The sequence below is a fragment of the Pleurodeles waltl genome, chromosome 1_1 (assembly GCF_031143425.1).
Source record: "Pleurodeles waltl isolate 20211129_DDA chromosome 1_1, aPleWal1.hap1.20221129, whole genome shotgun sequence".
NCBI classification, from domain to species: domain Eukaryota; kingdom Metazoa; phylum Chordata; class Amphibia; order Caudata; family Salamandridae; genus Pleurodeles; species Pleurodeles waltl.
Window position 1 is genome coordinate 981,101,304 of NC_090436.1, and position 23,369 is coordinate 981,124,672.

At 46.9% G+C, this 23,369-nt stretch overlaps 1 protein-coding gene across 1 annotated transcript in view; it reads left to right on the forward strand.

Annotated features, from left to right (window-relative positions):
• Nucleotides 1-23,369, forward strand: part of HERC5 (HECT and RLD domain containing E3 ubiquitin protein ligase 5) — a 315,041-nt gene that overhangs the window by 176,718 nt on the left and 114,954 nt on the right. The window contains exon 16 of the mRNA XM_069230254.1: nt 9,560-9,703. Within this exon, the coding sequence (XP_069086355.1) occupies nt 9,560-9,703 (144 nt within the window). The remainder of the gene's footprint in view (nt 1-9,559; nt 9,704-23,369) is intronic.

The following is a 23,369-nucleotide window of genomic DNA, read 5'->3' on the forward strand; positions in this document are numbered from 1 at the left end:
ATAATCAATAACAATCAATAACATTAGTAATCAATAGGAGTCAGTAATTCCACACACACCATGACCTTACAGTCATGAATAACCACACCTTGTTTATTTTCCTATATTAACAATGTTAATGTCACGTAGCTTAATCTCAAAATCAAATGATAAAACATATAGAAACAAAACTGGCTGTCCAAAGCGGCGAAAGAATCGCAATCTAATCAAAGCTTGAGCTACTACACATTCTAAAGTTACAGTACAAATTAATAGTAAGAATAACTGAGCAAATGATATTACATACAATTAGGTTCAGCAAAGAAAAGACACCAGCTGTTATTATATGAAGCAATCTTCATCAGTGAGAATACTAACTAACACCATAACAATTTAGTCACACAAATTTGAAAAACACCTAAGGCTCTATCAAAATAGTGGTTAATACCTAGAAACAAAAGCAAATAGACATGGCAATCAATATCAGTGGCAGTATACCTCTCCTCAATTGGATCGGCAAGCTACGATAGTCTTCGTCATCAGGACATCAGTCTGGTCAGCGCAGCGTCAGGATTCAGCATCAAAGTTCAGAAAAAGCAAAGTCTTTTAAGCAATGAAGTTAAGCACGTCTCTTCTCAAGACGGTCAAGAAAATAACGGCCTTATGGGAAGATAGATAATGGGCAAATGGTGTCAAGTGCAATCTGGCTAAGTTAAATTTTCTAAAACTTCTTCCCACATCCTATTTGGTCAGGGGATCGCATGTTCACACTTAGGGGCATATTTATACTTGTTTTGCGCCAAATTTGCGTCATTCTTTTTACACAAATTTGGTTCCAAAACTAAGTCCATATTTATACTTTGGCTCTAGACGGGTCTAGCGCCAAAGTTATGGAGTTAAAGCCATTTTTTGGACGTAGATACCTAGCTTGCATCAATGAGATGCAAGGTAGGTGTTTCAGTGCAAAAAATGACTATGGCCTTAGCGCCATATTTATCCTCCATGCTAAAATCATGCACAGAGGGGAGGAGGGGTCAAATAATCGTGCAAAGCTTGCTTTGCACCATTATTTAACGCCTGGGTCAGGGCAGGCATTAGAGGACCTGTAGGCCTATTTCCATGGTGGAACACCATGGAATAAGCCCACAGGTGCCCTCCCCAGGCCCCAGGGACACCCCCCACCCACACCAGAGGGACAGCAGAGGATGGGGGACCCCTTCCTCTTTTCTAAGACAGGAGTCATGTGGTATGGATGGTTTTGTGTCAGAAAATGACGCTAGACGGTTAGAGTCTTTTTTTTTTTACTCTAACCTGCCTAACTTAATTTTTTGGTGCAAAACCCCCTTCTCCCATACCACCATCCCCACCCGGCTAACATCATTTTTTTTTCACTAGCCTACTTTTTGCGCCGGCTTGCACCATTCCATGAATATGGTGCCAGGCTGGCGCTCAAGAATGGTGCAAGCCGGTTCAAAACTTTTTGATGCAAAACTGCTTTAGTGCAGTTTTGCACCAAAAAGTATAAATATGCCCTTTAGTCCAACAAAAACTGTAACCCTTAATCTAAAGTTCTTCTACTTCATGGCTCACATGTCGATGATTGGCTTCTTTCGTCCCGCTCCGTCATTCGGCTCGTCAGATATCAATATTTTTACAGCTTATACTCCAGTCAGGGTGTTCATTGTCCTCTCCTGGGAAAGTCAGTCTTACACACATTACGTTAAACATTTAGCAAGTACATCATCTCCTAACAAGCAGTTCTCATGAGAAAGACTTTTAGCTACAAGCACATGGACAGCACAGTGGAAAATCACAATTGAATTCTCTAAGCATCCATTTTATTAGTTGATTAAGAAATGCAGCTTGACATGAAACCGTGCAACTAGGCCAAGACCTCGTTAAGTTAAGCCCTACAATTTATAAAGCTAATACATAGTGCATAACTCTTAATATGACATATTACTACATTAATAAAACATAAACTCACCATTTCACATTAATAAGCCTTTAATAAGTACACTATGTGAACATTGGCGGCACTCACGTGGGTGCACCTTCAAATGCATGCATTATTTTTCTCTAAGCTATTACATTTTCTACGCAAATCTTACATTCAAAATACATGAATATTCATTATTAATTTCAGTGTTAACACTCTTCTGATTGCTGTGGCTGATAATAATCGAATCAACTACTTTAAAGATTGTAAGCTGACAGGAATCCACACCTTAAAAGTAATCATTAATAATCATTTGGACACCCACATGGAAAATGTATTGTTGTCTGAAAGTTCCATCACTAAATTATTGTTAAAATATAATCTCTCCCAATGGGTGACTGTAGGAAAGTGGCCTATTTCTAGCTTGGTTACCCCCTCTTTTTGCCTGTTTGTCAGTGTGTATGACTGTGTACACTGGGATCCTGCTAACCAGGACCCCAGTGACCATGCTCTCTCCTCTAAATTTGGTTGATGGTAACTTTTTATCCCCACAATTGGCATACTTGTGCCCCCATGTAAGCCCCTATGGTATCCTGGTACCCAGGACATTGGGGTTCCAGGGGATCCCTAGGGGCACAGCAGTTATTCTGCCACCCATAGGTAGCCCATGCAATGGGTTCTGCAGGCCTGCCATTGCAGTCTGTGTGAACCGTGTGAACGCACCCATTTTCACTACAGGTCACTGCAGCAGGTCACTGTAAGTCACCCCTATGGTAGGCCCTCTCAGCCCAGAGGGCAGGGTGCAGGTACCTGTGTGTGAGGGCACCCCTGCACTAGTAGAGGTGGCCCCACGAACTCCAGTTCCATTCTCCTGCACTTCGTGTGTGTGGGGACGCCATTTTATGTGTGTACTGGACATAGGTCACTACCTATGTCCAGCTACATAATGGTAACTTCGAACCTTGGCATGTTTGGTATCAAACATGTCGGAATTGTACCCCAATACTGCTGCAAGTATTCGAAGTCTGATTCCATGCACTCTGGGGGCTTCTTAGAGGACCCCAAGCATTGCTACCACCAGTCTTTCATGGTTTTTTGGGCAGCCCAGCAGCTACCACCCCTCAGACAGGTTTCTGTCCTCCTGCTGCTTGATCTGATGAAGCCCAGGAAGGCAGAACAAAGGATTTCCTTTGGGAGAGGGAGGTAACACCCTCTCCCTTTGGAAATAGGTGTGACTTGCTTGGGAAGGGTAGCCTCCCTCAGCCACAGGCTTTGCTTTGAAGGGCACATTTGGGGCCCTGCGTGCATAAACCAGTACACACCGGTTCAGGGACCCCCAGTCCCTGCTCTGCCACGAAACTAGACAATGGAAAGGGGAGTGACCACTCCCCTGTCCATGACCACCCCAAGGGTGGTGCTCAGAGCTCCTCTAGAGGGTCCCTGGGTTCTGCCATCTTGATTCCAAAGTTGGCAGGCAACTCTGGAGCATCTGACTAGCCAGTCCACGCAGATGACGTCAGAGGCACCCTCTGATAGGTAGTTACCTGGTTAGGTGACCAAGCCCCTCTTTGGGCTATATAGGGTCTTCCTTTGGGGTGGGTCCTCAGATTCGGCTTGCAAGACTCTAGCAGGATTTCTCTGCAACCTCCACTTCGACTTCTGGCTACTGGAACTGCATCTGGACCATCCAGGAACCAGCATTGCTGCTAACTGGGAATAAGATTCTTCTGCAACTTTTTTTCTCCGACTCCTGGCAGCTTTGCTACATTTTCCTGGCCGTGCATCCACAGAAGACTGCAACTTTTCAGCCTGCACAAGAAGAAGAAGGAATCTCCCTTGGGGTGAAGGCATCACTCCCCTGCAACCACAGGTACCTGGCTGCAACGATAACTGGCTGCGTGGGACTTCCCTCATCCTCAGTGGTGTGTGTCCTGCATCATGGGTGGTAGTCCAGAGTGGTCCCCTTGGTCCTCTCTACCAGCTGTCGCACTTTGGTGGAGGTAAGTCCTTGCCACCCCATGCAAGACAGTACCCTTGTGCACCGCACCCTTTGCACCTGCCAAGGTTTGTTTGCTTCACCACTAAGGGGAACTTCAGTCACTGTGTAGCTCCAGCCCCCAGCACTCCCTCCTGTGACGTCTGGCCCTCTGAGTGGTCCTCCTGCGACGTGGGAGCCTCTTCTGTGATGTGGCGTGGGCTGCCTCTGTGACCTCTGTGTCTCTGCCCTTTGGGACACCTGTGGGTGTTGCCTCTGCTCCTGTGGTCCTTCTGCGACGTGGAGGTTCCCCTGTGACTCTCCCTCCTGGGTAGAGTCCTCATGGGCCTTGCTGGTCCCCAGCAGCACCTCTTTTCCTCCAATTGCGAATTTGCCTTTGCCAAGGCTTGTTGGGGGAAATCCTTCACAAACACCCATCTCCAATCCAGCTTCCAGCGTGGGACACCTTTTGCATCTGTCGGGAACTCTTCTCCGGCTCCTGAGTTGGCCTGTCTTCCTTCTTTGTCGACCATTTTCCATAAGTACCTCTGGATGGGTAGTACCTCCTACCCCTCCTGGACTCCACAGACACCTTTGGACTTGGTCCCCTCCCTCCACTCGTCTCCTTCTTCGGTAATCCAAAGCTGGTTGCTCGCAACCTTGTTTGGGTGTCTTCTGTTTCTTCTTTTCCTCCTTTTGGGTGGTTTTGGGGAAATCCAGTGTTTTACTCCTGCATTCCTGGTCGCTGGGGGGTACTGTATTACTCACTTGTGTGGTTTCCTAGTACTCCCAGATCCCTTCTACTCGAATTACTTACCTAGGTGGGGCTATGGTATTCGCATCCCATTTTTTTTGTGTATGTTTTGGGCTCCCCCTAAGCCCAATATTGCTTATTGCTATTCTACACTGTTATGCCTCTTACTGTGTATTAGTGTATATACATATAGTGTAATTACTTACCTCCTATAGAGGGTTGCCTCTCTAGTATTTTCTGATACTGTGTTCTAAAAATAAAGTACCTTTATTTTTGTACAGCAAAGTGTTTTCTTTCTAATGTGTATAAGTGCTGCGTGACTGTAATGGTATTGCATGAGTTTTGCGTGTATCCTATATAAGCCTTGGCTGCTTGTCCACAGCTACCCTACCTGTAGAGAGCCTGGCTTCTAGACACAGTCTACGTTTCACTAAGAGGGGATACCTGTACCTGGTATGAGGTGTAAGTACCATTAGTACCCACCTCACACCAGGCCAGCTTCCTACAGTGACATATTAAACATGTGCAGATCAGCTTGATAGTTACTGGTAAAACAAGTATTTGCAATGCAATGGGTCTCGCATTTGCTTGAGTTAGAGCTAATGGCATTGTAATTTCATAACTGAACTTTTTTGCCACCTAAATTGGTCAAGCCTGTCTCATTATTTGGTCTTTTCCAGTGGCCCTGCATATAACTAAAGCACTTCCATTTATATTCTTCCTCTATCTGCAGCCAAAAATGAAAATGCCGCTATTTAGCATCCTAATTGAAATCTGCCATGCTAATTCCAAAAGAATACCACTTTGACCACTCCAGCATCAGAGTTGCTGGCTGGCTAACACAATTCCCCCAAAGACACAAGACAGCGACGGAGGAGTAACGAGAAATAAAACAGAAGGGTCATCCAAACATGTCAAGAGAGTTCACACAGTCAAAGTGTAATAAGGATGTTAAGTTGGCTAATTGGACATATAAAGTTATCATGTAAACCCAATAAAAACCTTTAACAAAAATAAACTTTTGGCACTATACTGTACTTCTCAAAGCAGCCCCCTAGAGGACACCACAATGAAAGTAGCATTTGTAAGAAACATGGTCATGCAACTGACTTAGTGAATTGCTTAGTCTGTAAATGTGTATGCAGCCAAAAAGCGTATGATAATGATGTAATACTGATGTGATACTGGACACGTCTGTCAGGTCATGCAAGTGGGAATGAGCTGGCTGTGATAGGCCACAACGAGCAACGAGCAACTACGTGCTTGTGACAAAACATCTGAAGTGGAGACAGAGATTGTGGGTATTCCTGTTAAAAAGCAGCGTCCGAAAGAACTTATGACAAAGTGACGAAGAAGAAATGTAGCAGCTGGAGAGGAGGATCAGCCCACACCACTGGATTGACTATTTGATGGATAAGCAACAGACAAGACAGAAGAGTGCACCGGACACATAATAGTTGTCCGAGCAGTGTATAAGGGTTTGAAAGATCGCAACTTGGTTTCACTTTGAATGAAGGGAACGGCAAAGATGACAAGTTTTGTTCAAGACTGATATCTAAAGTAGGATCTTCTCACCATCTGCAGGTGTGCAGGAAGGCGTGCAAATTCTTATGGTATAAATGGTAGGTATTATACAGGTTTGGACACGATCGAAGGTGCTGAGTGAAAAGGTGGTTTAAAATATAGCAGAGAATGCCTGCGTAAAAGATCTAAGGGGTAGGTCAGGAAGTAAAGTTACTGTGACTTACAATTTGATAGGTTCCAGTGATATTTATACTTGGATAGTGTGATGGTACAGCTACTGTAGAGGTGACCGGTTTCCATGTGGATGACGAAGGATTAACTGTTGCGGGGCACGAGGCTGAAGAAAATGTTAAGGTTAACTTTGTACCAGACAGAGTAGATGTGCAAATAGCAGGCATTAGTGTACGTGCGACTGAAGAGAAATTCAGAGACTTTCTAGTTCCTGTAACTTGCCTGCAACAGAGCTAGGGAACCAAAGTAAAAGAGGGATGGTGGGGTATTAAGGAGGCCCTGTTTTCATAGAAATATATCTATGTTCACTAACAGGCACTATAGAATTGGATCTCCCCAACTGACTAGGGCCACTTCTTGTGGTGACAAAAGACCTGGCACAAGGCAATCACATCGCTTTCTAGGTATTCTGACGACCTGTTGGGAAGCTGCCAGTGAGGTGTGGTAGAAAGAAACAGCTTCCCTGCCCCGTGTCTTTTAAGCGTTTATTTGGTTTTGCAAGATCATCCATGCACAAAGTTGGAGCCCTCTAGCTCAGTGGATGCAAACGCTGCGAACAGACTCCAAGCTCTCTTTGCATGCACTGGGAGAGAAGGAAGTTAATGGCTGTTCTAGTTGAGCTTGAGACAGGTAAGAGCTTTAGACAGACTCCCATGTTAACTGCTGTCTCTGGGTTAAGTACCTGGGGGCATGCAACAGAATGTTCAATCGAAGTTGTTTTTTAATGTCCTTAGCACACTGTAAGTTCAAGCGTGGCTCGTGGGAGGGAAAAGGGGCGGGGCAACGTGGCGCTTGGCGGGGAGGGTGGGACCAAAAAAAAATACATAAAATAAAAGTGGAGTTTATTATGCTTTTACTATAAACGTTTTGCTGCTCATGCTGCTGGCGGGGGGGAAATCTCCCCCGCCCTAGCGGAAGAGCCGCCCCCGCTTAAGTTACTGGTGGGCTGTTGTCAACTGGTGCTAATTGTGGAACAAGTAGCACGTTTCTGTGCGAAAAAGAACTGAACTGTTAACAAGACGAAAAGGATTTTACAGGGAACTTTGGGAAACTTGCATAAACAAGCCGGTACACAGAGGCATTGAACTCACTAAGCATTACATTAAATGTTGAGTCTCAATTTAAAGAATTTGAGTGAGAGGTGTCGTAGGGCCAAGAAAGGCAGCAGTAAGGAAAACTGAGTTCCAGCGAACCCATTGTCAGGGTAACAGTCAGACAGACATAAGTGGTTTTGTTTATTTATAGCAGGCAGTAGGAAGACGCTCAAACGCTGCTGGCCGCCCAGTGCCGAGACAGCCAATATAGAAGTAACATGTTTGGAAGGCCAGCAACTAAAGAACAAAAGCTTGAAATGGCATAATCATGTGATCCTGAACCAGAACTAAGGAATGTGACATGGTAGAGTGTAGGGAGTTAAGACAAGCTGATAAGCCAGATCCATTAGCAAAAACTGCCCCAAGGCGGGACAAACGTAAAGCATTTACCAATGCCCTTAATTAATTTTGAAGGACAAAGGGCGTCACATGGGTATGGCCCACAATACTTACAACAGGTTGGAAGTGCTTGTGCTCTCAACCTAAAAAGGAATTAAAGCGGCATGCAGGATTAGGGATTTTGGTGCTGAACCAAGGTACATGCACTATATGTACACTAGTGTAACCTTCACTTAACTACGACAACCAAATCTTGATTAAAACATGAGGCCCTGGGACAAGAACGTTTCTTGCGTTTAGGATTCTGTATCTCCCTTGAAATACAATTTTAAAGAAACTTGACTATTAAAATTACTATTCATTCATTCCACTACGGAGCATGGAATTGTCCCAAAATGTCATTGTCCTTTCACAAATCGTATCTTTCTCTATCTCCAATAGCACTAGTGTTGATCAGGTGTCAGTTAAGCTCCCTCCTTTTTTGAAGTCTGGAAAGCACCATTGTGTCACCATTTGTCAAACTATACCAGAACAACAACCAGTAAGGACAAAGAACATTCCCATACCGCTTAAAGTCCCTTCTCCTAATGGTAAGTCTGTTTGCTTTAGCCTCATTGTATTTCACTCATAAAATAGTGGCATGGTTTTGTTTCTGTCTTGGTCAAATTTCAGATTCACCATTGCAGCAAGCAGCTCCTGCAAAAGTCATAAAAGTCATAGAAGATGCATGAACATATGATCACATATGATCACAAGTGACCATAAAAGCCCCCTAATGACATACTAGAAACTGGCATAGACAGGATAGCCCAAAGGTAGACAGTTAATTGATAAAGTATGAGATTAAATTAGCCAGCTTAAATAAGGAAACCGAACTGGTCTTGCCAGTTGGCACGAAGAAGCAGCCCTACAAGGCTTAGTGACAGCTCTTGTGCTGTTTTTTTCACCTTCCTTCCTAAATGGCTGTTGGTTGGTTCTTGACTACATGAGATATTGCCAATCAGTCTGCTGAAAACTGCATTGAGTGTGTCCCTGTGATAGGTCCCACCTTGACAGGTCTTGTGGTTGGAAACATCACTAACTGGACCTTAACTGAGATGATTCTGGACAAATTCAACATGTTTAAGTCAGGCAGTGGCACTACGATAGAAGAGGACATAGGGAACTCAAACATATTTTTGGCTGATTGACATGAGCGATAAAGAGGATCTTGGTGGTTCCAAAACAGAACTGAGGACATCAATCAATCAATCAGTTTTTGTAAAGCGCAACTACTCACCGCGAGGGTCTCAAGGACATTAACCCCAAGGGCACAGAACCGTTATTCCAAGACTCTGTACAAGAAATGATAACGAAGAGGAACTCTTGGAATGTGGGTAAAAAGAAATTACCAGCGTAGGGGCAAAGATTGGCCTGTTGACGTATATGTGGTTCTTCTGTCAGATTTTCAGTCTTAGCTTCACCACTAACTCTGACCATCCTACCTTTTCCTCTTCTGCTTCCAGCCTACCTCCCTACCTCCCTCTGCGTGGCGACCCACGTTGTTTGTTATTAGCACTTTAAAGTGACTACTTTTTTGCATTACTACTATAAATACAAACAAAAGAAGTATTCAAACTCTTACTCTATTTGGGACATAGAAAATGTATTAAATGACTGCAACTAGAAAAAAGTATGTTAGACATGGAAACACTGAAGATGATGATTTCACATTATGTCCACAGATGCTATTTACTGGAGCATTTCTTTACGACCAAGGTAATGCTATGAGGATATCTTTAATCCATGCATTTGAGGACATGCTCCAGCCAGATTATGGAATGTTCGTCCAATGCGACATGTTTTCTCCATTGTGGTTTCCCGCCAGCGTAAGTTCACATTTTCTTTACACCTGTTTGATTGGCCTCTCACTTAATCTTTTGTCTGATAAATTTATACCGTATTTATTTGACTGCCAGTGTCTGAGCATGTTTTTATTGCCTCTTTCTAGTAATCATAGTCCATTTATATAAAAAGAACAACAGATTATCTGAAAGAGCAGTTTACTTTAAACAAGCATTAGCACAGCCACCAGACTGGCTTTTCCTGCCAGGCTCTTAGTTTTGGCAATTTTTAAATGTTTTTGTAGATGATTATCACACAAAAAATGGACACCCATGTGTGCATGTGTAGATGCGCAAGCATCCAACTGACTTTAAATGCTTCTATAATAAAGGTTTAAAGAAAATTCTAAGGTTGGCAGGAATGATTGTACGTGTGTCGGCATACACAGTTCAATGTTTTTGAATGTTTTTGTAATAAAGGGTTGAAAACCCACTTGGTTAGTAGCTTTTTAAAGTCTACCATATGTCTTCAAAAATCAATACTTTTTAATATGGCACACTCTTATGTAATGATAGAAATATGCAAGCTTATGAATGATGGCATGTCCTCCACTTTATCATGTTTTAAAAATGTTTTGACTGTAATTGAAGGATTTTGAATTGAACTGTGTATTGTTTTTTAAGATGCTGTGACTGTTTTTATAGTCATCACTATGCCACATCTATCTATCTATCTATCTATCTATCTATCTATCTATCTATCTATCTTCACTTAAAAAAAACAAAGGTTATAGGGACGCTATAGTTAGGCTCATATTTTAAACATACAAAACCATAAAAACTCAACTGTTAAAGTTATTTCAAGTGACTATAAATTGTGCCCTAAGATAAATATAGCTCGCACCCACATAATGCACAGTTATCTCATCAATAGTTTTACTGCAGATGTTAAAGTTACATTATCAATGGTGTTATAAAAGATGTCATGAGTGCTGTAATATCTGGGGTAATTAGCAATGCATGGCGAGGGCGAAAGTTATAGTTACCTTATGGCACAAGTTATAGTTACTTGAAATAACTAACAGCTAAATTTCTATTGTGTTTTACTTTTAAATTGTACGCCTAACTATAACGTCCCTGTAACATTTGTTTTTCTCAGGAATTTCTCAGTTTTTTTTATTTTTTATAACGACCTAACATTGTGCCTATAACCCCCTAAAATCACCCAAACTTTCGGCTCCGGGGACCCCAACCTGTGGCCCAGTGTTAATATATATATTTTTTTGGGGGGGGAGAGGGCTGTGTGTTCCTCCCCTCCCCGGGCGGATCTTGACCCCTGGGGCCCAGCCTTCTAAAAATATTTGAGGGGGGAGAAGGGGCCACGCAACCCCCCCCAGGCCGATTTTAGACCCGAGGACCCTAGTCCCCAGGGCCCAGCTTTAATATATTTTTTGGAAGGGGGGCCATGCCCCCCTCCCTGGGCCAACCTCAGCCCCAGCTGGTTTCCTGCCTCCTGTGGGAGCCGGCATTGCTAACACAGAGAGGGATCTGTTAGACAGGCGGTCCCTCTTTGTGACAGCAGTAGTTTCCTCTGTTTCCCTGACTGCATGTCTGCAGGCAGGGAAACAGAGGAAACCTCTGCTTGCAGCAAGTGAGAGTTGTTTGACAGCTCTCACTTGCTGCAAGCAGAGTGTTTGCTCTGACGTGGCAGGAACTGTCAAAGCTCCTGCTAAGTCAGAGCAAACAGCTATGTCCCGGGGGTGGGAAGCCTGGGACATAGCAGGAGCCAGCCCTCGGTGGTGGCAGTCCCCAGGGCCATCAAGGGCTCCTCGAAGGGGCCATTGCAGTCCCCTTCTAACATTAAGTAGCCCAGGGAAGGTGGTATCCCCAGGGCTGCGGGGGGCTTCATGGCCCCCCCAACATACATTATTTCATTTCTTTAGCCCCAGGGAGGTGCTGGTCACCAGGGCTGCTGGGCGAGAGAGGAGGTAGCACACCCCCACACATACAATATAAATTAAGCCCCAGGGAGGTGGCGGTCTCCGGGGCATGGACAGGCCCAGTGCGCTTACCTGCATTATAATAATAAGCCCCTGGGAGGTGGTGGTCCTTGGGGCATGAAAATGCCCTAGAAGGGGTTCCCCATGTGGCCCCTCATTTATTTTAACATGCCCCAGGACCTTGCCAACCTGAGGCTTCATTAAAACAGGCACGGGAGCCTGTTCTTGTTTTTTTCCCTTGTTTTTTAAAATGTTTGCCCGTATTTGAAACGCTGTCGTAAATGTGTGGCAAAAAGGTTTTTCAAAAAATGCTTTTTTACCCCTGGGGGTCCCTTTGGGAACTCAGCAGCAGAGCTAAGGGGTCAGGGTATCCCTACCCGGGTCTCTTTTCTTATTTTTTACCCTTTTTCTGGGACTCGGCTGAAGCCGAGTCCCAAGATGGCTGCCAACACTTCCTTGTTGAAGTGGTAGCAGCCACTCAGATTTCAGCACGATATCGGGAGGGTTTCCTGAGTCTTCGCGTCCCTATATATAAATTTTTTGTTTTTCTTTAATATTTAAAAAACTACTAAATGGATTTACACCACATCACAGAAAGGTCGCTTTCTGGACCAAGAGCTAGCTTTCTGTCAAATTTGGTGTATATCTGTCCAGTGGTTCGACTGCTATTCCTGTTCAAAATACCTTTGAAAATCAACATTGAGAAAACATGATTTGGAACCCCCTTGTTTCTCGGCCCCCGCTTGATTGGTCACCCCGAAACTTTTCAGACATCAGGTGATGTGAGCATCATACTATTTTGGTAAATTTCATGAAGATTTGTCAACCTGCCCTAAAGATATAGGCAAGTAAATACATGCTTTTTCAGTACAAACTAGGTAATAACTATGACTACCTAGTGGCAACTGCCACTAGGTGATATATATATATATGTGTGTGTGTGTGAATATTTAGCTGTAAAAATATATGTGTGTGTGTGAATACTTAGCTGTAAAACCTTTATAACAAATATGCCTTTACCATAAACTCCTTTACAATGAAATATGTTGTAATGGCATGCGTGCTAAAGGCATATTCGTTGTAAAGGCATGCTTGTTAATGGCTTGCGTGGTAATGTTGCATGCCTGGTTAAGCCTGCGTAGTAATGGCATGCGGGGTTCAGCCTTTGATGTAAAAGCTGTTTCCCCTACAGCTCTAACCATAATTTCTATGACAAAATTAACCCCTTCATTGTGTTCCTTTCTAAATTAAATGGTTTAAGTTTTAACAGTTTGACTCAATCAAAATGGCTTCAGGTGTGCCACACCTTTGTTATAAGTAAGACTGTTAGAGCTCTAGTTTTTCTTTAGAACACTCTGGGAGGCTACAGTAGAACACAAGAAAATCAACTGACAGCCTACTCCTGTTGGACTTACATGTTTTACTGAGAATGAAAACTTTCCTAGCTAACAAAAAGGAAAGTTTCAGTTCTATTAAGGACAAGGAGGCGAGAATTATGCATTTCATTCTTCACTTTAATAAAACAGCATTTTCAAAGAAGTTAATGAAAAAAAAACATATAGGTGGTCATTACAACCTCGGCGGTCATTTAACAAGACCGCCGAGGGACCGCCGTGCGGAAGACCGCCAGTAGTGGCGGTTTGCCGCTCGGCGTATTATGACCGTTGGCTGCCCTCTGTCGTTTTTCTGACGGAGAGCCGCCAACAGCCATACTTGCGGGCGGCGGGGAAGTGGAGGTTGCTCCACCTCCACCGCCACGCCAACAGAACACCGCCCAGCTAATCACGTCCTGTGATTCTGCGCGGCGGTGTTCTGTTGGCGGTGTGGTGTTGGCGGAGCTGCCCCCATGGCTCCCGTCCCCTCCCGGCGGATCGACGGAACAGGTAAGTCGATCGTCCGTTAGGGGAGTGGGGTGGGAGGGTGTTGTGTGTTGTGTGGGTGCATGGGGGTGTGCGTCTGTGTATGTAGGGGAGTGTGAGTGCATGTATGCTTGCGGTGGTGTTGCGTGTTTTGGGAATGAGTGCGTGTATGTCTGTAGGTATGTCTGTGTGGATGTGTGCGTGAATGTGGGTGTACGTGTCTGACTGTGTGTGTGGATGTTGGCATGTGTGTCGGTGTGTGTGCGTGTATGTGCGTTGGTGGTGCCTGCGTGTCGGGTGTGTGTGTGTAAGGTGATGTCTGGGGTCGGGGTGGGGAGGGGGGTCCTGCTACCTTTGGGGGGTGGCAGGGGTGGTGGGGGGTCTAGGGGAGGGAGTCGGGTCGGGGTGGGGGATGGGGGAGACCCCTATCAGTGCCAGGGAAGGAATTCCCTGGCACTGATAGTGCTTACCGCCATGGATTTCATGGCGGTTCCTACCGCTGGAAATCCACGGCGGTAAGGCGGGTCAAAATACCGGCGGCGGTATTGTCACAGCCGCCAGGCTGGAGACCCAGGTCTCCAGCCCAGCGGGCGGAACTGAGAAGCGGCGGATGACCATGGCGGTAACCGCCATGGTCATAATTCCAAAAATAAGACCGCCAGCCTGTTGGCGGTCTTACCGCCGCTTTAACACCGTCCGCCAGGGTTGTAATGACCCCCATAATGTCAGAACTACAAGTCCCATGAATCCCAGGGATCAGTGTGTCCACAGTAACTGTTAGAAATGGGGTCTTTGGTTAGCAGTCAGGTTATCCCCTGTCCAAGCAAGGACCCTCACTCTAGTCAGGGCAAAGGAGAAACATGCCCGTTTAGCCCCCGCTCACCACCTTGGTAGCTTGGCATGAGCAGAAAGGATTAACCCAGAGACAATGTGTAACGTATTTGTACTAACGCACACAGTAATACTGTGAGAACACTACCAAATGACTCAACACCAGGTTAGAAATATAGCCAATATTTATCTGAACAAACAAGACCAACGGCAGCAAAATACAACATACACAGGCAAAGATATGAATTTTTAAAGGTTAAACTTCAATATAGCACTTAGAAACACAAATGCTTCGATTAGGTGATATCACAGCGTCGTGACAGAGTCGTTCCCAACAATCCAACGCCAATGGCGCCGGTCACGGAGTCACACAGATCCCCAAGTACAGTGCCTTGTGAAAATGAGGAAACAAGCTGGTGTACGGAGTTGGGGATCATGGCGTCGCTGAATCCGGTGTGGCGTTGGTTCTGGTGCTACGGAGCGGAGGCGTCATGAAGAGATGTTGAGTCGTTGCTGCAGAGCGGTGGAAGTGAGGTGGCGTTTTGCGAAGTACTGGATCCACGCACTTCGGGCGTAGTTGATATCTGGCAGTCACGGCGTGCTGCGGTGAATTCGAGTGTCACAGATGTTGGTGACACAGCACTTCGGGTCTCATGGAGTTGCGGACTTCAGTGGGGATCTTGCAGTGTCAGGCCTGAGGGATCGTTGCACTCCAGCGAGGACCGCGGCTTCAGGTGCACGCAACGGCACGGAATCCGGCAGAGGCGTCAGTCCGGGGTCATCTGAAGTCAGTACACTTGGTTTTTCTTGATTTTCTACCAGCTACTCCTTTCAAGGGCCCAGGGACTGGATTAGGCACCACTTGACAGGGCAGAAGTCTCAGCAGAGAGTCCAGGTGCTGGCACAGGAAGTCTTTGATGGTCCTGAGACTTCAGAACAGGAGGCAAGCTCAGTCCAAGCCCTTGGAGATTCTTCTGAAGCAGGAATATACCACAAAGTTCAGTCTTTGTTCCCTTCCCCAGCCAGAAACAGCAACTGCAGGATAGCCCAACAAAGCACAGGGAGGGGCAGCACTTCTCCTTAGCTCTTCCGCTCTTCTCCTTTGCAGAGGTTCCTCTTGGTTCCAGAAGCAAATCTTGAAGAAATCTAAAGTCTGGGGTTTTGGGTCCAATACTTATACCCCTTTCTGCCTATGAAGTCACCCAACTTCAAAGAAATGTTTACAGGATCCTGCCTTGCCCAGGCCGGGCCCCAGACACACACCAGGGGATTGGAGACTGCACTATGTGAGGGCAAGCACAGCCCATTCAGGTGTAAGTGACCACTCCTCCCTCCACTCTAGCCCAGATGGCTCATCAGGATATGCAGGTTACACCCCAGCTCCCTGTGTGTCACTGTCTAGAGGAGATGCACAAACAGCCCAACTGTCAGTCTGACCCAGACAGGGAATCCACAAACAGGCAGAGTTATAGAATGGTTTAAGCAAGAAAATGCCTACTTTCTAAAAGTGGCATTTTCCAACTAACAATCTAAAAACTACCTTCACTAAAAGATGGATTTTTAATTTGTGAGTTTAGAGACCCCAAACTCCAAATCACTATCTGCTCTCAAAGGGAAACTGCACTTTAAGAATATTTGAAGGCAGCCCCCATGTTAACATATGAGAGAAATAGGCCTTGCAACAGTGAAAATTGAATTTCACAGAATCTTTCACTGTTAGGACATGTAAAACACATCAGTACTGCACCCTGCCCATGGGTCTACCTAGGGCCTACCTTAGGGGGTGCCTTAAATGTATAAAAAGGGAAGGTTTGGGCCTGGCAAGTGGGTACACTCGCCAAATCGAATGGGCAGTTTAAAACTGCACACACCTACACTGCAGTGGCAGGTCTGAGCCAGGTGTTTACAGGGCTACTCACATAGGTGGCACAATCAGTGCTGCAGGCCCTCTAGTACCATTGATTCACAGGCTCTAGGCACCTCTAGTGCACTTTACTGGGGAATCAAATATGCCAATTATGGAAAGCCAAATACACATAAAATTTCACATTATGAACACTTGCACTTTAGCACTGGTCAGCTGTGGTAAAGTGCCCAGAGTAGCAAAAACAGCACATAGCAACAACCTGGGAAGCAGAGGCAAAAGTTAGGGGAGACCACACCAAGGATGCAAGGTTGAACACGTGTGCCCCCCAGCTGAAAGTGGGGAGAACTACCCAACCTCATGGGAGTTATCATCACTAAGGCAGAACAAGCAACAGAGGGACAGTCGCCAAGTTTTGGTAAAGTTTGCCTTATTATTTTTCTTGATCCCAGGGGTCACTCATTTGTGTACACATGATGTGGATACTGGGGACAGTCCTCCTGTGAAACATAAAGTTTACAGAGTGACTAACAATTTTAGGGCCAACATTAAGGATGAGGTATCCAAAATGTTAGCTCTTGGGGTTATTGAGTTTTTCAGTAGCCCTTTGGCTAGTCCTGTGGTCTTGGTCTCAAAAGCTGCTGCTCCTGGTGCCACTCCAGAACTCCAGTCCTGTGTGGATTACTGGGGACTCAATTTGTTTACAAAAACTGACGCACACCCCATCCTCCGAGCTGATGAGCTCATTGATCGGTTAGGGACTGCCACTTCGTACTTTTGATTTGACCGCTGGATATTGGCAGATTGCTCTGACTGAGGGGGCTAAGTAGAGGTCTCCATTTTCTATCCTAGATGGGCACTACCAGTTTAGGGTGATGCCCTTTGGGATGAAAAATGCCCCTGCCACCTTTCAGAAGCTGGTTACCCTGGTGTTGGCTTGACTTGATGATATCAGTGCAGCCTACCTGGATGGCATTGCTGTGTTCAGCCTCACTTGGGAGGAACACTTGCAGCACCTCTGTAAAATGTTGGAGGGCCTGCAGAAGGCAGGCCTCACTACTAAGACTAGCAAGTGCCATCTTTCTCTTTGGCAGACAGAGGTCAGGAAGAGGCTCACTCTCTTCCTCCACCCCATCATTCGTTGCCAAGAGCACTGTCACCTCTGTCCTTTCAAAGTGAGGCTTGAGGTGGTTCACATGTAGGACCCTCAAAGGGTTCCTAGGAGTCTGCAAGTTCAACGGATAGGTGACAACATTCTGGCACTCAACCACCTCAAAAGACCCAGTCCACTTATCCTGGAGAGCGCAAGGCTCCACTGGGGCCATCCCCCACACTTTCTGTCCAGGATGAAACTTAACGAGAGTGTCATTCTGGTCGTACCACCATTTCATATCTTCCTGGCTTGCTTCCAGGTTCTCTTGAACGAGCTTTCTGAAGTGAGAAGTCTGGTTCCTAAAAGGCAGAATGTAACTGAATACATCCTGGGGGGGGGCTTACTAGAGGCCTTCTTCAAGCCTTCCCTAACCAGACTCAAAGGTCCCATGACAGGGTGGCCATACAGCAATTCAAACGGCTAAATCCAAGACTTTTATGTGGCACCTCCCTGTAGGCGAACAGAAAGCATGGCAAGAGGACGTCCCACTTATGCCTCAAGGGCTCTTCAGGCCCATAATCATGCCCTTCAAGGTATGGTGAATCTCTCAACCAGACCGTTTCCTTGGGGATGGTAAGGAATGATAAACTTGTAGGTTACCCCACATTCCTTCCACAGAGACTTCATATGTGTAGATATGAAGTTGGTACCCCTATTAGATACCACCTCCTAGGGGAACCCCATGTGGGTAAAAACAAAAACAGCAATGCACGTCCCACCACAGGGGCAGTGATTGATCTCTAAGGAATGGCTTCTGGGTAACGAGTGGCATGGTCCACTAAGACCAGGATAAACTTGTTGCCCATGGCTGTCTTGGGATCCAGAGGCCTCACAATGTCAATACCAACCCTTTCAAAGGGGGTGCTGACTACAGGAAAAGGTTGGAGGGGTGCCTTACATTTCCCCCCACTCTTGCCACTTGCCTGACAAGTTTAGCAAGACCTGCAGTGTGCATCTAAGTGCCTGCGCATTTGGGGGCCAGTAAAAGTGTGTGACAAGCCGGTCAAAGTTCTTCTCCTGCCCCAAATGTCCAGCTAAAGGCACATCTTGAGCCAGACCCAGTAAGATGGCTCTGAAGCAGTGGGGTACCACCAGCACACCCCCTAACCCAGGCTTAGCAACCTTAGACTCGCTATATAGAAGGCCATCCTCCAAATAAATCAGGTGTGAACCAGACTCCTTGCCAGACTCCTGGTCTGCAGCCTGCTGCCGCAAACTGTCCAGAGTAGGGCATGTCTTCTGTGGCTCACAGAATGCTTCCATGGTGGGTTCCCCTTCCTGCTGCCTCTGAGTCAACTCAGGAACCTCCACCAGCTCAGCCACCTGTTCCCCTGTAGGCTCCGGGGCATCGTCCTCAGGTTCAGCCTCCTCCCGGACCATGGGAACTTCTGGAATGGGTTTCCCATACCCCTTGCCCTTCCTCCTTCTAGCAGACACCTGGGCCACTCTTTCAAGCTCCTGGGTCTCCTTATCACCCTGACCCGCTGCCATTGACTGGGTGGACACACACACACCCAGGCAAACCCAACATCTCCAGGTGAGACCTATGTTCCACCTCCTTCCAAGGGTAATCCTCCAGGTCATTGCCAAGCAGACAATCTACAGGCATGGTTGGACTCACAGCTACACTCAAGGCACCCCCCCCCCATTCAAAGGGAACCTGCACCACTCTGCACAGGTGCTCTAAGTTGTCTACCACACTACTTGGTGAAGTAAATGGGGATCTGTAAGGAATGCCTCCTTGGCATAGTTACTCCCTGACATTTTGTTTTGCCTTTTGTTGATGCCAGTTATGATTGAAAGTGTGCTGGGACCCTGCTAACCAGGCCCCAGCACCAGTGTTCTTTCCCTAAACTGTACCTTTGTTCCCACAATTGACACAGCCCTGGCACCCAGATAAGTCCCTTGTAAATGGTGCCAGGGAAGGTCTCTAACGGCTGCACCATGTCTTATGCCGCCCTGGGGACCCCTCACTCAGCACATGCACACTGCCTCACAGCTTGTGTATGCTGGTTGGGAGAAAATGACTAAATCAACATGGCACTACCCTCAGAGTGCCATGCCCACCTCACACTGCCTGTGGCATGGGTAAGTCACCCCTCTAGCAGGCCTTACAGCCCTAAGGCAGGGTGCACTATACCACAGGTGAGGGCATATGTGCATGAGCACTATGCCCCCACATTGTCTAAGCAAAACCTTAGACATTGTACGTTCAGGGTAGCCATAAAGAGTATATGGTCTGGGAGTTTGTCAAACACAAACTCCACACTTCCATAATGGCTACACTGAAATCTGGGAAGTTTGGTATCAAACGTCTCAGCACAATAAATGCACACTGATGCCAGTGTGGGATTTATTGTAAGATGCACCCAGAGGGCATCTTAGAGATGCCCCATTAATACCAGTCCGACTCCTAGTGCTAGGCTGACCAGTTTCTGCCAGCCTGCTAAAACCAGATGAGTTGCTGGCCACATGGGGAGAGTGCCTTTTCACACTGTGGCCAGGAACAAACCTGTACTGGGTGGAGGTGCTTCTCACCTCCCTCCTGCAGGAACTGTAACAACTGGCGGTGAGCCTCAAAGGCTCATGCCTTTCATTACAGCACCCCAGGGCATCCCAGTTAGTGGAGCTATCCGCCCCTCCGGCCACTACCCCCACTTTTGGTGGCAAGGCTGGAGGAGATAATGAGAAAAACAAGGAGTCGTCACCCACCAGTCAGGACTGGCCCTAAGGTGCCCTGAGCTGAGGTGACCCCTGCCTTTAGAAATCCTCCATCTTGAGATTGGAGGATTCCCCCAATAGGATTAGGGATGTGCCCCCCTCCCCTCAGGGAGGAGTCACAAAGAGGGTGTAGCCACCCTCCAGGACAGAAGCCATTGGCTACTGCCCTCCTGACCTAAACACACCCCTAAATCTAGTATTTATTGGCGACCCAGAACCCAGGAAATCAGATTCCTGCAACCTATACAAAGAAGAAGGACTGGTGACCTGAAAGCCCCGCAGAGACGACGGAGACGACAACTGACTTGGCCCCAGCCCTACCGGACGGACTGTCTCCAGACTCAAAGAACCTGCACAGTGACGCATCCGACAGGGACCAGCGACCTCTGAAGCCTCAGAGGACTGCCCTGAACCCGAAGGACCAAGAAACTCCTGAGAACAGCGGCACTGTTCACAACCTGCAACATTTATGCAACCTTAAAGCAACTTCTAAAGAAATCCATCTTCCCGCCGGAAGCGTGAGACTTCATACTCTGCACCCGACGCCCCCGGCTTGAGCTCCAGATAATTAACACCGCAGAGAGGACTCCCAGGCGACTGCAACTACGTGAGTAACCTGAGACGACCCCTCCTGCACCCCCAGAGCAACGCATGCAGAGAGGATCCAGGGGCTCCCCCTGCCCGCGACTGCCTAGAACAAAGAAACCGACCCCTGGACCAAGCACTGCACCCACAGACCCCATCAGGTGACCCTCTTCCTAGCCCAGTCGGTGGCTGGCCCGAGAAGCCCCCCTGTGCCCTGCCTGCACTGCTAGAGTGACCCCCGGGTCCCTCCATTGACTTCTATTGAACACCCAACGCCTGCTAAGCACACTGCACGCGGCCGCCCCTGCTCTGCTGAGGGTGTGTTTTGTGTGCCTCTTTGTGTCCCCCCCGGTGCTGTACAAAACCCCCTTGGTCTGCCCTCTGAAGGCGCAGGTACTTACCTGTTGGCAGACTGGAACCGGAGCACCCCTGTTCTCCATAGACACCTATGTGTTTTGGGCCATACTTTGACCTCTGCACCTGACTTGTCCTGTGTTGCTGGTGGGGTGACTTTGGGGTTGCCTTGAACACCCAACGGTGGGCTGCCTATGCCCAGGAATCTGAACTTGTAAGTGCTTTACTTACCTGGGAAACTAACCAATACTTGCCTCCCCCAGGAACTGTTGATTTTTGCACTGTGTCCACTTTTAAAATAGCTTATTGCCATTTTAACTTATAATGTGTATGTTAGTGCTCTAATTCAAAGTTCCTTACTTACCTGTGTGGAGTACCTTGCCTTTTATGTATTTACTTCAAACCTTTTGGTTTTAAAATACATTAAAAAAATATATTTTTCTATATAAAAAACTATTGGCCTGGAGTTAAGCCTTTGAGTGTGTGTTCCTCATTTATCGCCTGTTGCCTACTGCTCGACCACACTACCACAAAATAGAGCATTAGTATTATCTAATTTTGCCACTTTCAACCTGTAAGGAGAAACCTTGGACTCTGTGCACACTATCTCTCACTTTGGGACAGTATATACAGAGCCAACTTCCTACAGGATCTCTCTGCTCTTCAGTCACCAGGTGACTTCTCACAGTAGTCACACTGGCTCCTGTGTCTCTCAGAGCTTCCACCCTCTGTCCATTGATGGTCACCCACTGCCTGTACTTTTTAGTGTTCTCAGGCACTAGGGTTCTCTGAACCATCTCACTGTCCCTTAGTGAGACAAGGGTCATCTCAGCTGGCTCCCACCCACCTGGAACCAACTCCTCCCTCAGCACTACACTGGCCAAGCCCTGTGACTGAGCACCAGTGAGTGCCGGTATCCACTTGGGACATTTGAGATCCCCCCTCACATGACCCACCCGGTCACATTCATAACACTTGCAGGGACCCCCTTCTGCAGGTTTCCCTTTAGAAAACCATGGCTTCTTTTGAACGGGGGGCTAGGAATCCTTACCCTGGGAACTAGGTCGGACCCTTTAGAGAACTCCCCCTGTTTACCCTTACCTTCCCCCCCACTTCTTCTGAAAGGAACCCTGCCCACCCTTGGCGTGGTCTCCCCCATACCTTCTTTGGAACCTGGTACTCTCCCAAAGGTCCGCTTCCTGCGCAAGCTTCCTGGGGTCAGTCAGCTTGCTGACAATCAGGTGCTGGCGCAGCTCTGGAAAATAAAGACTGTACAATTGTTTCCAAGCAATTAAGTTGTAAAGCCCTTACCATCCAGTGACCTGCAAAAAGAGTCAACACATTATAACCAGGTTTGCGATTCCGTCTTCTTGTAGGACCTAAACTTGTCCTTATTCTGCTCAGGGGTGAGACCATACCTTGTGAGTAGGGTGTCCTTCATGATAGTGTAGGTGAGTCCCTGAGGACCCCCTAAGGATGTCAAGGTGTCCCTCCCTTATACCTCGAAGTGCTTCCACAGACCGCCCCTCCAGTGTGCTTCAAGGACCATGTTCATGTGGAGAGCATACTCATACCCTTTAAACCACAAGTAGATATCATTCTCCCTCTTGTAATCCTTCACTAGGTCTTAAGGAATGTGCACCATCCTCTCAGGCTGCACTGTGGTACTGCTGCCACCATCTATACTAGACTAGCTCCTCTAATCTAGTTCTCTCAAACTAAGCTCATGAGCCAGGAGCATCTTCTTCTCTTCAGTGGCCAGCCTCCTCTCCTCCATCTCCATTTTGAGCTTCTCCAACTCAAATTGGTGCACCCTCTCTGCCTGTCTGTCCTGCAGTTCTTCAGGAGTCAGACCCTTAGAGGACACACTGCTACCCGCCCTGGAGACCCTCCCCACAGGCACCATGAGTACCACTACTACTCCCTCATGGCTGTTTTGCACACCCTCTCCCTACTCCTCTGTGTGCCCTCCAACCTCCTTGGCTGTCACCCAGGCCCTCAGTGCCTTTTGCAGCTCCTCCTTCCTGGCGGAGCTCCTAGTGGGACAGGCAAGATCCTTACTGAACTGTTTCAGGTGGGAAACTGTAAAACTCTCCATCTTCTCCACCTCTAAAACAGCTCCTGCTGGTGCTTCTCCAGATTCAGACATTATGGCAAAGTTCCAAGGCAGAACAAAGAGTTCCCAATGAGAAGTAAAAAAAGTAAAAAAAATGGAAGCATATGAAGTCCAAGAAGAGAAAAGGCAAAATTACAAAACAAGTGGTATGTGGTTACATAATGGTCTGCACTGAAAATAGTAGTGTACACTTAATCACTGTATGTCAAGTACAAATACAAGTTCAAT